The 16,241-nt window shown below is 43.5% G+C and overlaps 1 protein-coding gene across 3 annotated transcripts in view; it reads right to left on the bottom strand.

The window, feature by feature from the left end:
* The window catches only part of DOCK1 (dedicator of cytokinesis 1), a 526,850-nt gene that overhangs the window by 64,518 nt on the left and 446,091 nt on the right, over nucleotides 1-16,241 (bottom strand). For all 3 annotated transcript variants that reach the window (XM_082673365.1, XM_082673366.1, XM_082673367.1), the window contains exons 34-38: nucleotides 12,631-12,716; nucleotides 12,288-12,444; nucleotides 6,079-6,119; nucleotides 4,518-4,608; nucleotides 885-1,004 (exon numbers count right to left, since the gene is read on the bottom strand). In XM_082673365.1, the coding sequence (XP_082529491.1) occupies nucleotides 885-1,004; nucleotides 4,518-4,608; nucleotides 6,079-6,119; nucleotides 12,288-12,444; nucleotides 12,631-12,716 (495 nt within the window). The remainder of the gene's footprint in view (nucleotides 1-884; nucleotides 1,005-4,517; nucleotides 4,609-6,078; nucleotides 6,120-12,287; nucleotides 12,445-12,630; nucleotides 12,717-16,241) is intronic.

The following is a 16,241-nucleotide window of genomic DNA, read 5'->3' as shown; positions in this document are numbered from 1 at the left end:
AAAAAAAAAAAAAAAAAAAAATGGCTGGTAACTGGGATGAGTTAAGAATCCCGAGGAAGGCACAGAATGAGCTTAGAAGCCACTTTAGTGGCAGATTTTAAAAACTTCTTAACTGAAGAAGCCCCCCCCCTTTTTTTTTTTTGCGGTATGCGGGCCTGTCACTGTTGTCGCCTCTCCCGTTGCAGAGCACAGGCTCCGGACGCGCAGGCTCAGCGGCCATGGCTCACGGGCCCAGCCGCTCCGCGGCATGTGGGATCTTCCAAGACCGGGGCACGAACCCGCGTCCCCTGCATCGGCAGGCGGACTCTCAACCACTGCACCACCAGGGAAGTCCCCCCTTTTTTATTAATAGTTACTATTTATCTGAATCACATGAACTACAGTGATGAGACCTATTACTGGCTGATTAAAATGATGGCAGGTTTCCTTTTAGTAGAAGTCAACAGATTAAATAATTTTGTTTGAGCCAGTTAATGGAGATGCCACCAAAATGAGTGATATTGGTCTTGCCATGGGATTAATATTTTGGTGACAACAGAAAAACGCAAACTGTCAAAGGAAAGCATTAGCTCTAATGTAGCCAGAAATTCCCCCAAATCAGCGTCCCAGCCTGGGTTCTCTCTGGCAAGGACTGTGAAAATACTTGTGCTTTTCAGTTCTAACTTTCAGCAGAGCATCTACAAAAGGGCGATTGATTTTTATTCTTGGTAGGATTTCTACTTAGAAGCGCCAGCGGGAGGGTCCTGCATAAAACCTTCAGATACGCAATCTGTAACAAATTTCTGGTACCACAAACACCATGTGTTAAAAAATGTGTTTACAACGCTGCAAGAAGGTGCACACAAAGAGGAAAACACCAGAAAATTTGCATTTTTTTTTTTTACCTTGCCTTTGTCGAAGTAGTGGATGATTTCCTGGTAGAGCCGCTCTTTCAGCTGTCCCTGTGTTGTCGCCTGGTACCCGTCCCGCTGGGTGAGGTGGGCCGCACACACGTCCTCCGACCACTGAGGCAAAAGCAAAGCGTAAGCGGTGCCAGGTGAGGGCATGGCCAGGGCTACCGTTTCCCTACCGTCAGGTCAGAATGCACACAGTAAGCCCTGAATTCAGTGTGGGTGCTTGGGCCATGATTCCGGGGGTCGCTGGAGCTGCTGCCAGCAGGCTGCCGGGTCTGGAATTGAGGGCAGAACCTCTGTGCAGAGGCCTCAAGACGAGTGAAAGAAAGAAGGCGGCAAAGCTCAGTCTACATTCACACAGAAGAGAAACCCGGCAGGTTCTGGACAGCACAGAACTGTCAGCTTGCCCATGATGCCTCGGAACCTTCCAGAAGAATGAGGAACCGGGTGATCTATGGCTGCCTCAAGTGGGGCATCCCTGGGCGGCGGCCTCAGTCCTGTGCTGCTCAACATTTTAATCAACAGCAGAAGGCACATGGATTCCACTTACAGGTCGTAAAGAAAGCTGCTTACAGACAGGGAGGCGTCTTGGGATCTTCAGCTCTAGGCACGTTGCCTGTCGCAAAGGCAGGGCTCGGCCAGCGTTTGTGGACGTGACAGTGGACTTACGGGATGAAGGAAGGATGCATCAAAATGAAGGCAAGCTCATTTGACACCTAAACTCCTAAACTTATGCTCAAGAAATCAACGGCACTAAATATAGGGTTTAATAAACTTCAATATTTGGTGGGGACCTACTATGTGCAAGGCACCAGGTCAAAGATGAGTCAGAAGATGCCTGCCCCAGAGAGAGTGCTATTACAAATTAGAGCACAGTGGTATATAATAACTCTGCAGAAAAGATTTCATGGGCAATTTAAGGGCGGGAGGCAGGACGAGGGGTTCTGCAGAGGCTCCTCGGAGGAAAGAATCAGGATGGGCTCACTCGTCAGTTGGACTCAGGAGGTGGGTCTTGACCCTGTTTTAAGACAGGACAGCGAGGATGCTACCAAGAAAGCAGCGGACTTGCAGGCTGCCTGGACCACAGTGGAGTGGGGTGGGGGGGTCCCCCACTGGACTCAGGGCTGGCCAGGCCACATCTGGAGCAATGGGACCAGCTGTGGTGCCACATTTTAGGGGGCAAGACAAATGGACAGGAACCACTGGGGCAGAGGGCAAAGGCCCCGAGGGACAGGCCTGCAAAAGTGCAAGGCTCCCTAAGAGGCGGGCTCTCACAGCACACACCCCCTCCCACCTTCCCGAAGCCAGAGGGGTTTGGAGCACTCCGTGCTGGACCGCAGGGCTCCAAAGAACAGGGTGAAAGGGCTATGGGGCCAGATGGGCTCTCCGGCACCTGGAGTGTCGAGTAAGAGTGAGAAACCTTTACGCTGCTGCAAATTCTTTCACCTTCAAAGGAGAAGTGTGTAGCCCAACCATAACTGGGGTTACAAACTCAATTAACTGTGGCATTTTCACCACATGGCCAGGTTTCTACTTTTACGAAGGGTAAAAGTAAAATTTTACATGATTCTGAAACGTAACTACAATAAGATAAATAAGAATAAGAAGGTTTGGATGCCAAATAACTTCCTTGGAGTTTAAAATCACCTAAAAAAATACTGAATGGAGAAGCAAAACTCCTTTACACCTTCCACTTAAACAATGAGATGAGATGACTTGGTTGCTAGGCGAAAGGCTGATGTTTTTATTGCCCTTGTTTTTTTTTTGACAAAATAGCCTTAACCAAAAAAAGAAGACCCTATTTGAGGATTTTTACTCAATGAACAAGAATATATCAATCATGGTGAAGAATTTTCATAAAGATACAAGTAACGTTCTTTAGTACGCTGATTAACCAGCATGAATTCACATTTTCTGCAATATCAAAACATATTTAGGACAAACTGCAAAATGTAATGATGTAAAAGATATGGAGAGCAATTATTTGGCATCTAACTGGAAAATTCAAAACCCCAGTGGAAATGATAATGCAATTGGGCCGACTGATTTGGGTTGTGAAACATCCTTGTACCGTTTGTGATAACCCCGTCTGTGCTCAGTAAGTGCAATGATTAAACAAATGATGCTTCATACCCATATATCTATTTTCCATTCACACGCCCGTAGAAAAGTTTATGTACTGTGAGAGAGAGTAAGGGTGACCAAGCAGCTTGTCAAGCCCATTTTAATTTCCCTGGTGTAAAAGATATATCTTCGTAGTTTCAAAATCACCTTGTTACTAAAATTTGGGTTTCTAACAAATGAAAGCCATTAGAATTCAAAGTGGGAGGGCTGGTGTGAGATGTCCCAACTGATAACTCTATCTTCATAAATGACAGTCCTTAGGAGAGCTTTATATGGTGCAAAGCCAAAAGGGTACCATGGATGACTACGGATGAGGCATTCAGATTGAAACGAGTCTCATTGTGTTTTCTTTATAAAGGACTCTTGTTTTCAGGCAAAGGTCAATCTCCACACTCCAGTGTCCCTAAAGCAGCTTATGAGTATGCATATCACACAAGCTACTGGAGAGTTCAGGACTGGGCCAAGGGCTAGAAGATTCTTGCTGGGGATTCACTGCCTAACACGGGAAATTCCCTCATCTATCCACCTACCTACCCACATATCCATGCACCCACACATCCGTCCATCCATCCACACAACCATCTATCCACCCACACATCCATCCACCTACACATTCATCCACACATCCATCCATCCATGAATCCATCCATCCATCCACCCACACATCCATCCATCCATCCATCCACACATCCATCCATCCATCCATCCACACATCCACCCATCCACCCACACATCCATCTTGCCATCCATCAATACAAACAACCACCCAGTTATTTACTGTGGGTCCACTCTGTATGACTAACTGGGCTGAAAATGGACATGGGGAGAGCATGAATATATTATGGCAACACACACACACACACACACACACACACACACACACACACACACACACTCACACACACACACCCCAATGCCCAAAGCTATCTGAATAACAAAAGGACACTGAGAGCTGAAAGCTGTCATGCCAGACCTATGCTGAGGGGTAACATCCCCCGGGAGAATCAGGCAGGAAGCCCAACATGAACTGATGGACCAACAGGAGATCTCAATGCAACCGCTTAGAACGCACGGAGAGAAAAGTCATGATCTGGTCCCTACACTCTTTGATAAAATAATGAGAGGCGGGCTCATCCTCTCTCTTAGCTATTGTACCACAGAAGTTCCTTCTTATTGAGGTCGCCCTCCGGCATTACTGGGTCTTGTTGGCAGGAATAAGGAATCACAGAATCTCTAACTCACTGCTGACAGACCAATCATGGGTGTTTAAGATGCTCAGTGATAACTTGCTCTGACATCTTGTCCAATTTGCATTCAGGAGAGCCAAATCTATACTCAAAGTACTTCTTAACTATCTTTGTTTATGTCACTGCATTAAGTCAACATCCCTAAAATCTTAAGTTCTAGGTTTACTGAAATTTGTCGTGGAAAAATCAAACGTTAAATGATCTTATAATTTATAACGACAGGATCATGAAAGTATATGGTAAGTTTTACTACCTTCAGAAGCTTCGCATGGAGAAGCAAGGTATAGGCTGCTTCAGTGTAGTTATCACATTCCTTGTGCAGGTCACAGAGCTTGTACAAATACCTGAGACGATAAAACACAGGTACATTCTTAAAGCATCACCAAATAATTTGTGTTGAGAATTGCAAGAGCTAAATTCTACCTTCAACAGTAAGTCATCTCTATACTTTCCTTTTACAATCTTCACAATGAATAATGCCTTGGAAGCTTCTGGTACACGAAGCACTAAGAAAAACCAACCAGAGTAATACACAGTAGATATATTTTTAAAATTTAAGTCCTCTCTTTTCAGGACAAAACTGAAGGTGGCACAAGGAGGTGGAATTATACTTCAAGGTCTCTCATTCTTTCTCATCTTTTCCAGAGTTTTCTTTCTTGCAATTGAAATGAGAGCACACAATGTTTGATTCTGATTTCTTACACTTCTATTGAGTCCAAATACACACACACACAAGATCCATAATAATACAAAACCATAAGAATAAAGAGCTCCAATGATCACAGCGAATGTGATCAAAAGAATGCCTCTGCCATAAAGAAACAAAAGTTGCTTTTCTAATATAAAGCAACCTACATTTTTTTTTGTATACACTTTTTTTTAACATCTTTATTGGAGTATAATTGCTTTACAATGGTGTGTTAGTTTCTGCTTTATGACGAACTGAATCAGCTATACATATACATATATCCCCATATCTCTTCCCTCTTGCATCTCTCTCCCTCCCACCACAGCCTACATTTTGGATAAAAGAAACTGATTGTTTTCCTCAAGGTTTATTATAGTCACATGGTACTGTTTTTAAAGGACAAAGTTAAAAAGTCTTAGAAATCAAAAGTTAGAAAATCATGTTTTTGTTTACTCTTTATACAAATAAATACACTAGAGACTTAACAAAAAAAGAAAGAAAATAATGCTTAATGTAACTAAGATTCATCATTAAACTCTAATGCCACGTGGATTATATAATTATTCTGGTCTCGTAAGTGGTAATCTTGCTAAAATTTGACACTGGCCCCTAAGAGTGACCAAGAAGAAGAGGGTACCAATCATAGCCCACCACCCTAGAGAAAAAGGCAAGTGAAGGAGAAAAATCCAGAAGAAAGTATGAAACTTGAGAATTTGGTACCCAGGTAAGAAGAGACTGAAAATTTATACTATTGCCTTATTTCTGATAAGTTAAGACTGGACTTCTCATTTGATCACATGGCTTACTGTGAAACAATAAAATTTGTGGCAGTGCCTTTGATCTAAAGGGCCATAAGGGTCAGTCAAAAGGAATAAAAACCCTGTGAAATAATAATTTTCTTCTGAGCTGGCTAAGGATGCCCCCCCACCCCAAATCTCCGCGTCGGCACGGACAGACCGCACCAGGCCTGACGATGCTTCTGGGAGCTCCACCAAATTCAAACTCGAGCCGTCACGATTTCCTACAAGACCAACCCCTGTGGCTATACAACACTCTTTAGCACGGACGTGACAAACAGCCACCATTAAACAGGCCGAGGGTGCAGACGGGCCAGACGCCCACATACCTGATATACATTTCTTCTCTTTCAATCTCTTTGTAGAAATTCTGAAAAATCAAACCACAACACTGTGTTAAGAAACCTGTTCTATAAAAGGTGCCACACACACGTTAAAGTCCACAGGTCTTCAACGTGTGTCAAACACAGCCAGATGGACCCAGATCTTTGGATATGAACCATAAATTCACGTGAAATGCAAAAACACCTTACACTGTTCTTCATTTCTTTTTTTTGGCTGGCGGGGGGTGATTCTAACGAATAAATTTCCTATACTTTAAACAGTGTAGCGTGTATATGTTAATCCCAAACTCCTATTTTATCCCTGCGCCCCCCCTTCCCCTTTGGTAACCATAAGTTTGTTTTCTAAATCTGTGAGTCTATTTCTGTTTTGTAAAAAAGTTCATCTGTATCATTTTTTTAGATTTCACATATAAATGATATCATATATCTTTCTCCATCTGACTTACTTAGTATGATAATAACTAGGTCCACCCATGTTGCTGCAAATGGCATTATTTCATTCTTTTTTATGGCTGAGTAATATTCCGTTGTGTACATATATATCACATCTAAATAGATAACCAACAAGAACCTACTGTATAACACAGGGAACTATACTCAATATCTTGTCATAAGCTATAATGGAAAAGAATCTATATATTCAGATATATATAGACCTGAATCACTTTGCTGTATACCTGAAACTAACACAACATTGTAAATCAACTCTATTTCAGTAAAACAAAAAGGAAACAAAAAACATGCTTGGCAACAAATTTTTAAAAATTAAAAAATAAAATAAACGCTGTGATGGCTTAAATCTACTTCTGTCATTTGAAAGTCACCTGTTTTCAGTTAAAACAAAGAATTACCGAAAGATATGATATCTTCACCGTTCTTAACCATTGTAATCTCATTAGAAGCGAAAAAAAAATTTTTGGAATAAGCATCATCAACATGATTTAAAGCATGCTGGGTCTAGCCTCACTCACCAAGAGCCACAAGAAGGCAACGTGGCATTGTAGACCTGATGTCCAACACAGTAGCCACGAGCCACATGTATTCAAATAGAAAGTCAATTTAATTCAAATTGCATGAAGTTAAAAATTCACTTCCTCAGTTGCACTTGCCACACACTTTTGAGTGCTCAATATCCGTATGGAGCCAGTGCTACTGTCTTGAATAGTGTAGATACAGAGCACCTCCATTATCAAGAAATTTCTATCGAAAAGCGCTGATCTAGACAGACCTTCCAAAACACAGTGAGAAAACTGGTTGCTGCTTAAAAAACACCTCGTGTACAGCATTGATAAGAGGAAGGTTACTTAGCAGATTATCAACAATAGGCTAATTCTACATATTGTAAACTATTTTCAGGATGTGCATAAATATTTCTATTACAATTACATTTCTTAATGTGAAATCTCTACAAACACTCTAAAATCTTTTATCGTTCACGAGGCACCAGAAAGGTGCAGAACAGTCACCTAACAGGGCCTAAAGTATGGAAACACCATTGCCGCTTTCAATGTGAAATTTAGCACCTGCGCACCATGTCAGAACTCTAGAACGGGGGCCTGAGATAACTAGTGAATAGCACCATCATAAAGGCATGCCATTACCCAAGAAGATGAAACAGCCTGTTTCATTTCATTAGCCAAAGAAAGACACTGCTTCCACAATTGATCTCTCCGAAAAGAAATCATAAACAAACGCAGAGAGTAAGCGGGGGCGCGTTTAGAAAGACGCGCCGAGATTTTCACATTCTGCAGCACCTGAGATTTGCGTGTCCTCTGGTTCGTGTGCTGTGTCTGGGTAATGAGGATATTTTCAGCTGACGGCTCGGAGCGATGTAACAAAGGGAACCTACATCAAAGGCAGGGGATGAGCCCTTCACTTCCAACTCACCAGTATTTACACGCTACGATTTCACACCACCCTCTTCTGCACTCCTATTTTTAATCCTTTCCTAAGCTTTTGATCATTCTCCTCTACAATTTCACAACGGGGATATCATGCGACTTTCCTCCCTCTCTCCGAGATACGGAAGCGTCTTCTGTTCCCTGCCTGCTCTGCGTTTTATTCCCTGCCTAGGACTTCAAAGCCTCCCTAGAACTGAAGGACGTTCATCTCAAATCCCAATTTCTTTATAAAACTTTTTCTTTCTTTATGTAAAAGTTCACACTGCTCGGTGCCCCACTTCTGGCCTCTGCGGGCATCCTCCCACCCCCCGTGGGCCTCTCCGCACCAGGGCTGACACCTGTCCAAGCAACCCTATTGGGACTAGGTCTCCAATTCCAGTCCAGTGCTATGCGTTGATCTTTCAGAGCGCAAGCATTTTCACTGTATTTCAATTTTGTACTCCTTCATAACTAAGACACATCCTAAGAGTTTTAGAATTCTAGTTGGAACCACCTTAATTAGCCTGTAAAGGGGCCGTGAAGGACCTAACTTATGTCTGTAGAACAATGATTCTACCATTCTTGGGTATGAGTATGTTGATAATTGCATAGAAGAGCCAGGTGACACACAACAAATCGTGAACCAGTAATTAAAGACTGCATGATTATGAGGTGACGATGAAATGCCACTTAATTACAAATACGCATTTTGCCTAGCGGGAACCATGATCCAGTACACATGCAGACTTGCTTGCAGAGGTACGTCTAAAGGACTAGGCCGCTGGGCAGAATCACAGCCCCTGTCTCTCATTTTTTAATTTTAATTTGTTTTTTACGTGATAGGAAGAGTAGGACATTAACGAGCCCACACAACTTAGAACGTTCCACTAACTCTATTTAAAAAAAAAAATAGCACTGGTCTTAAAGGAAATTTTGCAATGAGCTTACATTTATTTATTGATGAATAAATCTTACGTTCTTCATTTTTTAACCTTAGGATTTCAAGGGGATTTCTGCTTAGTGATCAGTTGAGTACATTTTGTATGTTTCTAGATGTATGTTTATACATCCACACTCATCTAGAGATGGATAGACATATTCACTTCTATGAAACTCTATTTGTTTCACAAGAAAAGTACCAGGAGAAAAGGTAAAAATGGACCCAGAAGTTAGAAATATATTGATATGATGAAATGTTCTTGGCAGTGAATATTAAGAGACAGAACATCTATCTGTAAAAATCCGTTTTTGTTCTCTGTAATCCATAGATCTCTATTTTTTAAATGAAAGAATTGTGATAGTCTGGGATCCATCTTATCCTCCCCAGGAAACAGTTAAGAATAGAACACTTGACTCTTCCCAGAATGATTCAGGATGTTTCAAGCTGAAGGAAGTGAATGATGTCCGATAATCTCAGGATGAGAGAGGAACACACCATAACGTCAGGAACTGTGATCTCAGGTGTCCTCACAGGACCTTATTTTTCTGACCCTGATTCTGATTCTGATTCTGAGTCTGATTCTGATAAAAGGCCCCCATTCAGAGCCTGTCACCATTTCTCCACTAGGTTTTGCATCCTGGTGAGCATGAAAGATCCTGCTTGAAACAAACGGTAGCCAAGCATCAAAGGTGGAAACCTAATCGACATGATAATAATTCTTCCTTCTGGACACAAATGGGCCTTTTGGGTCCCTTAAAGCTCAGAGGTAGCACTAGAAAAGTATGTCCGTGGTAGGGAATGTTTTTGAAAAGGTTTCTGTTTCTCTCCTGCAGAAAGACACTGATTTCTATTTCGTGTTAACCACACTGGTATCATCAAAATAAATTCCTACGGACAGAGGCAAGAATGCAGGAAGACAACAGAGCAAGAGCCAGGCTCGTTCCTGAGCAAAGGATCGAGGCCCTTACCTGGGGCAGAGCTCGCTGCCGCCCTAGCACAGTCAGGCTACAGGTGGATGGCGAGGCAAACATAGCCAGTGGGCCAGATCTCAGGGATGGACGCCAGTAACTCCTACAGTGGCCCCGGACCCTTATGATGCACATGCAAACATATTTAGATGTTTCAAGCTCACTGATTCTTTCCTCAGCCATGTCCAGTCTACTGTTAAGTCCAAAGGCATTCTTCATTCTGCAAGTGTCTAGCATTTTCTCTTTGATACGTTCTTAGAATTCCCATCTTTCAGCTTACATTACCTGTTCTTCCATAATGTCTACTGTTTCTATTAGTGCCCTTAGCTTATTTATCATGGTCATGTTAAGTGCCCAGTATGATCATTCTAAAACCTCTAAAGCCATGTCCAAGTCCAGCTGTGATGTCCTGTCTCTTCAAACTGTGTCTTTTTTTTCCTTTAAGACACCTTGTTATTTTATGTTGAAAGTGGCCATGATGTACTGGGTAAAAGGAGTCCAGTACCAGCTCCAGTGCTAGTTTCTGCTCCGGGAGGCTGTGATTCTCCGTATCACAGTTTTGGGAGCAGGCGTTTTCCCTGTGGATCGAAGAAGAGTTGTTGATTTTCAGTTTGCCAGCTTTTTTCTTGTGGTGAGGATAGGAGTAACGACTTCCAAGCCCCTTTTACATACTGGACCAGAAACCAGAAGTGTCCCGTGTTTAGATTTTCAAGGAAAAAAAAACAAACAAATAAAACCTGCTCTGGAAGTTTCAGCGGCCGGCTCGTCGTGGCAAAGCTCAGATTCGGTGTTGACAATGAAGTAGATGGAAGGTGAAAAATATTCCTTTTTGTTTATCTTTTTAATCCAAACATCTCTGGTGATTTTCAACAATGAATGATGTGGCCTGCTCCTCCTGGCACAAAAGTCCACTCCCATAAGTTCAAACCGCCTACAAGTCCGTACAAATGGGGGAAGTCAGGGCAGGGCAACCACCCGCTATCCAACAACCAGGTGGTGGAGAGGACACCCCAGAGAAGGAAAGAGAAGAAACCAGGCACAGTGTTTCCTTGCATTCCTGCGTTGGGACAGGCGGGGGAAATTGAGGAAAACACTACCAGGGCCAGGAGTCTGCTTATCTAGCGTCTAGGAAGCAGCAGGGGAGGAAGATGCAGAGAGATGCAGAGAGCTCTGGAGCCAGACGTTGTGGTCACGTGGTTCCTGAGAGCCACGAGGCCAACCAGCCATGCCCTGCAGCTGAGTTTGTCGTAAAGCTTCCTGGAAGTTCATCGCCCTGAAGCATGCCTGACGTACCACAACTACGTCAAAAACCGATGTCCACAGAGCCTGACCATGGCACAGTGACAGCAGCTGTGCAAGACACCAGTGGATGGCAGTGGTCAAGTTCACCCAAGCCATCACGTGGCCACGCATGAGTTTCTTATGGCTGCCATAACAAATTACCACAACCTCGGGGACTTAAAACAATAGCTCTGCGTTCTCTTTCGGTTTTGGAGGCCTGAGTCTGAAACCCAGGGGTCAGCAGGGCCACGTGCCCTCTGAAGGGACTAGGGGAGCTTCCTTCCTGCCCCTCCAGCGTCCAGCGGCTCCAGGCGTTCCTTGGCTTGTGGCCACGTCACTCCCATCTCTGCCCCTCTCTTCACGTGGTCTTCTGCCCTGGGTCTCTGTCTTCTCCTTTTCTGCCTCTTATAAAAATACTTGTCATGGGCTTCCCTGGTGGCGCAGTTATCGAGAGTCTGCCTGCCGATGCAGGGGACACGGGTTCGTGCCCCGGTCCGGGAAGATCCCACATGCCGCGGAGGGGCTGGACCCGTGAGCCATGGTCACTGAGCCTGCGCGTCCGGAGCCTGTGCTCCGCGACGGGAGAGGCCACAACAGTGAGGCCCACGTACCGCAAAAAAAAAAAAGAAAAAAATACTTGTCATCAGATTTAGGGCCCACCTGGGTAATCCAGGACGGTCTCATCTCAAGATCTCTGACTTAATCACATCTGCTAGGAGCCTGTTTTTCCAAACAAGGTCACGTTCACAGGTTCTGAGGATGAGGATGTGTGACCTTTCAGAGACCACCATTTGACCCACTACGGGACATGTTTACAGTCTCCTAGTAATGAAACATTTAGAATCTGTAATCAGTGAGGGTGCTCCCCTGCTTACAAAATAAGATGGCTCATCATTCTGAACCAGGGGAAGAACAGTGTGAAAACACCCAGAAGGAAGATGATTTTGCTGACGTGCTTAAAGCAGATACGCAAACAGTTCTTCCTTCCTCCTTCCCTCCCACAGCCAAGGAAACAGGCTGTGTCCTGCTCTGCAAAGCTCCGTGGCCACAGCTTTCACAAGGCTTTGAACTTCTGGTTCAATCTCCGGCTTCCTGGGAAGACCGGGTATTTAACTTTTCACTCACCAGCACGTTGACAGTGCAGCTCATGCGATTTTCTTTGTTCTCATCATGCATGATGGTCCTGTAATCCAGAAGTCTTTCCATCAGGTGCACGACGAGCTTTACAAAAGTTTCTCCCGTCTTGGCAAGGTACTTGTGCTTCCTGCAGTGCTCTAAGAGACTGAAAAATAATCACACACACCTTGTTAATCACACTCAGCAAAAGAAATTTGACTTAGGTGCAATTTAAAATATTTTCCATTATTAACACTTTTTAATTATTTCTGGGCTACAGAGTTCATTGTCGTCTAATTACAGTCTCTCTGTCTCTATTCTGACATAAATCCCACTGTTAATCAACACTTACATTTTATCAAATAACACTTTGTACTGCTCATCGCCTCTACCTCCTTCCACTTCATGATCCAGCTTGGTGATGATCTCATTTTCAAACTATAATTAAACAGAGAAAGCGTAAATGATCAGCATGGTGGATATTTCATTTCGTGACTTGAGCGTCAATAATACATAAATCGCCGACAGATCATCATCGGAGAGTTGCCCTACACCTTTGAAGCCTGATCTCATTTAAGAGCTGTCCTTCCTGAACTCCTGGCGGTTTCTGATGAGCCCCTGTCACAGAGGGAATCTTTCATTTCCTTCCCTGGTTAATGAAGCCTCGATGCATATTCTGATCACAGGAGAAAGAGCCAGAGAAAGACAGACAAGGAAACTGTAGGGAAGAAAAATCAAGGAGCAACATGAAAACACATCCCAAACGGCATCTTTATGAACAAGTAACGGTTAAAATAGCTCCTTGGTTCTCGGAAAAGAACAGATGCTGTGTCACTTGCCCACAGAGTTCTCTGCAATCTGAAAACAGGGAAAGGGCCACTTCCCTGCCACTCCTTGATGGGTCCCAGCGAAACATCTCACTCTGGGTGAGAAACAGAATAAAAAGCAAGAGGGGCAATGCCTTTCAGACAGACCAGCAGGCACCTCAAAAAGGTCCAGCCTAGGCCTTTCCTCGAATTCCCCAAAGCTTCTGATGAGACTTCCGGAATATCATGGTGGGAAAGGATCCTCACAACTGATGGTCTCTCTGTCTCATGCTTTCAGGAAAACTCTAAATTCTGGAGAAGAGAGACTCTCTAAAATGTTTTCACAGAGGTCATGGACCCCATGGCCGATCAGGCTGGAAATAACTACCGCAATAATGATGGACATGCATCCCCAACCTCGCTGCCCAGTCCCCCATCCCTGGCAAAATTCAGAGCCACCTTGGTACTGGGACTCTGGCCAGGTGAGTGCCCCTGTTGCAAGGCGGTCCTGCAGTTACTCATGGATGTGGGCCTGGTAGGAAGAAGGGGCTGCAAGAGCTTTAGTTCCCTAGAGATGGAGGGACCCACACTGAACCGAAAGAGGATGGGCAAAGGAGGAACTGAAGGAAACAACAGCTGAATTCAGGGTTCACAAAGCAAGTAGACCATGGCATGTATGCAAGGGTCTCTGGGATCCCTTTTTTTAAAAGATTTTATCGATGCATAGTTGATTTACAATGTTGTGTTAATTTCTGCTATGGCAAAGTGACTCAGTCATACATATATATATATATATTCTTTTTCATATTCTTTTCCATGATGGTTTATCACAGGATATTGAATATAGTTCCCCGTACTATACAGTAGGACCTTTTCGTTTATCCATTCTCTATATAATAGTTTGCGTTTGCTAATCCCACACTCCCAATCCTTCCCTCCCCCACCCCTCTCAAGTCTGTTCTCTATGTCTATGAGTCTGTTTCTGTTTCGTAGATAGGTTCATTTGTGTCATATTTTAGATTCCACATACAAGTGATATTAGATGGTATTTGTCTTTCTCTTTCTGACTTATTTCACTTTGTATGATCATCTCTAGTGGGATCCCTGTGAAATACATGCTCAGACGTTGCTTCCCCAGGCAACTATTACTCGGATCCCTTAAGGATTTAAGCTGCGTGAGAGAAAGAATTTTCTTCTCTCTTGGTCACTGCTGTATACCCAACCCCTAGGACAGCACCTGAGATGGATGCTCTAATGGGATGAATGTGCTATGTGCACATCAATATATTGGATAGAGTTGGTGTTAAACTGAAGCTGGGGAGGACTGAATAGGGCCCCAAAGGAGTAGGCCAGTAGGTTGCTAAGACACAACCTGTTCTCTTGGCCACACAAGCCAAGTGGTGAACACATTCTTCGAAGTGCTTGTAACAGGTCCACCAGGCACCGTCTACTGCACTGGGGACCCAGGGCACAGCTGCTGCAGTGTCAGCTGGTTGTGGACCCTGGGAAGCAGAAGGCAAGGGGGCTGGTGAGACCCAAGGAGGGGCCTCAGAGCGTGACCTTGATTGGGGCACGCTGCCTGAAGCCACAATTTCATCACGCTACAGATGAAACAGAGGCTTAAAGCAGGACTGGAGAGAAGTATTGATTCTTGCTTGACATCAAGGACTCAGCAACATCACAAAAATTAGGACTTCAGTGAATCCCTGCAATTAATTCTCTGCTCCGTTGCCTCCTCCCCCAAATAAACACCCTCTTTGATTCTGTTGGGCTTAAGTTCAGGGATTTTAGGAACAGAGAAAAAATCATAGTTCTATTGAAGAAGAAAGCATGAGTTGCTTTCTTTTTGTTCACCTGAGGTCTCATGATAAGGACTTTTACTATATAATAACAACCTTTGGATACTAACCCGCTATTACTCTGTTCCTTACAGAAAAAAATTCTGCAAAAGGCGGTTCTTCTTGGAAACTAGCACAAGAGAGATGGCTTGCCACTAGACCAAACGTTGGCAGCCCCATCTTCCATGATGGGAATGCCAAATATTAAGTGGTGAGTGCTGATTCTTCAGAAGAAATAACCGAGAGACAAAATAAGACTAAATTTAATTAAAACATATGATTCCATTCCACACACGTTTAAGGAGCATACAACAAAGAAGGCTTAGAGAATGAAGAAAAAAACATACCTTATCCTAACACTGGCAAGCACACACTGGCGTTTCAAACTGCTCATCTCTAGTTAATCAGACGGTATTTGCATTTGGAGGCTCTACTTTCTGGAAATGGCATGTTTTCTCTGCTTCCACACAAACCTCACTGTCACAAACAAGGGCAATAAAGGAAGCTCCAGCTCCTTAAAGTATACGCTGCTTATCAAATTTTGACTGATGAATTTAACGTTTTCTAAAAAGAGCGGATGAATGATAAGGAAATCAGAAGAACACAGCTGATTCTAATTTTACTAACCTCTAGTCTAAACTCTGTAATTTGCACAAACACCTGGCAACTCTACTCCGTTTATCAGCAAGGATTCAATTCCACAGATCTGCAGCCAGCCTCGAATTCTAGGGCCTTCGTTAATTTCTACAGCATACACTAGAATCAGTTTGCTCCTGTGCTGTGAACTGTTATCAGGATTAAATGATCCTGTCCAAATAAACTGGAGAAAGTAACTGCTGAGAGAGGAGAGCTGGTTTTATAAAAATTATGCTTATTATCTTACTTGTAAATGCATATGGTGTCTGGTAATTTGCAAACGGATTCTCTATGGTTAGGATAAAATTAGCGACGGTCTACTGTGTTGCTCAAAAGGTAGCAGAGGCTCAGTCATGTGATAAGCAAAATCATTATCTTTTCCTCTCTTTTCTGAAACACTAATATTGCTTCGAAAAGATCCACAGGGTGTCCAACTTAAAATATTGAGCAGAGCGTCTCTAAGCATCTGATACCAGCAGCCCTCTGAGAATATGAAACACAAGAGGCCACGTAGATAGGGCTTTTCAGAAGGTTGCTATTAAGCTGAACACAGCGGAGGATGTCTGGGTCAGGGGTGGAGGGAGCCATGCTCTCAGGGGTAATGTACTAACATCATCGTTAATTCAATTAACTTAGAACCATTGCTTTCACCACTCAGTGCCACTGCGAACCATGGGTTATTG

The sequence above is a fragment of the Grampus griseus genome (genome assembly GCF_964374135.1).
Source record: "Grampus griseus genome assembly, chromosome: 16".
In the NCBI taxonomy this organism is placed as follows: domain Eukaryota; kingdom Metazoa; phylum Chordata; class Mammalia; order Artiodactyla; family Delphinidae; genus Grampus; species Grampus griseus.
Note: the sequence above shows the minus strand (reverse complement) of the source record. Positions and strands in the feature narration are given on the sequence as shown.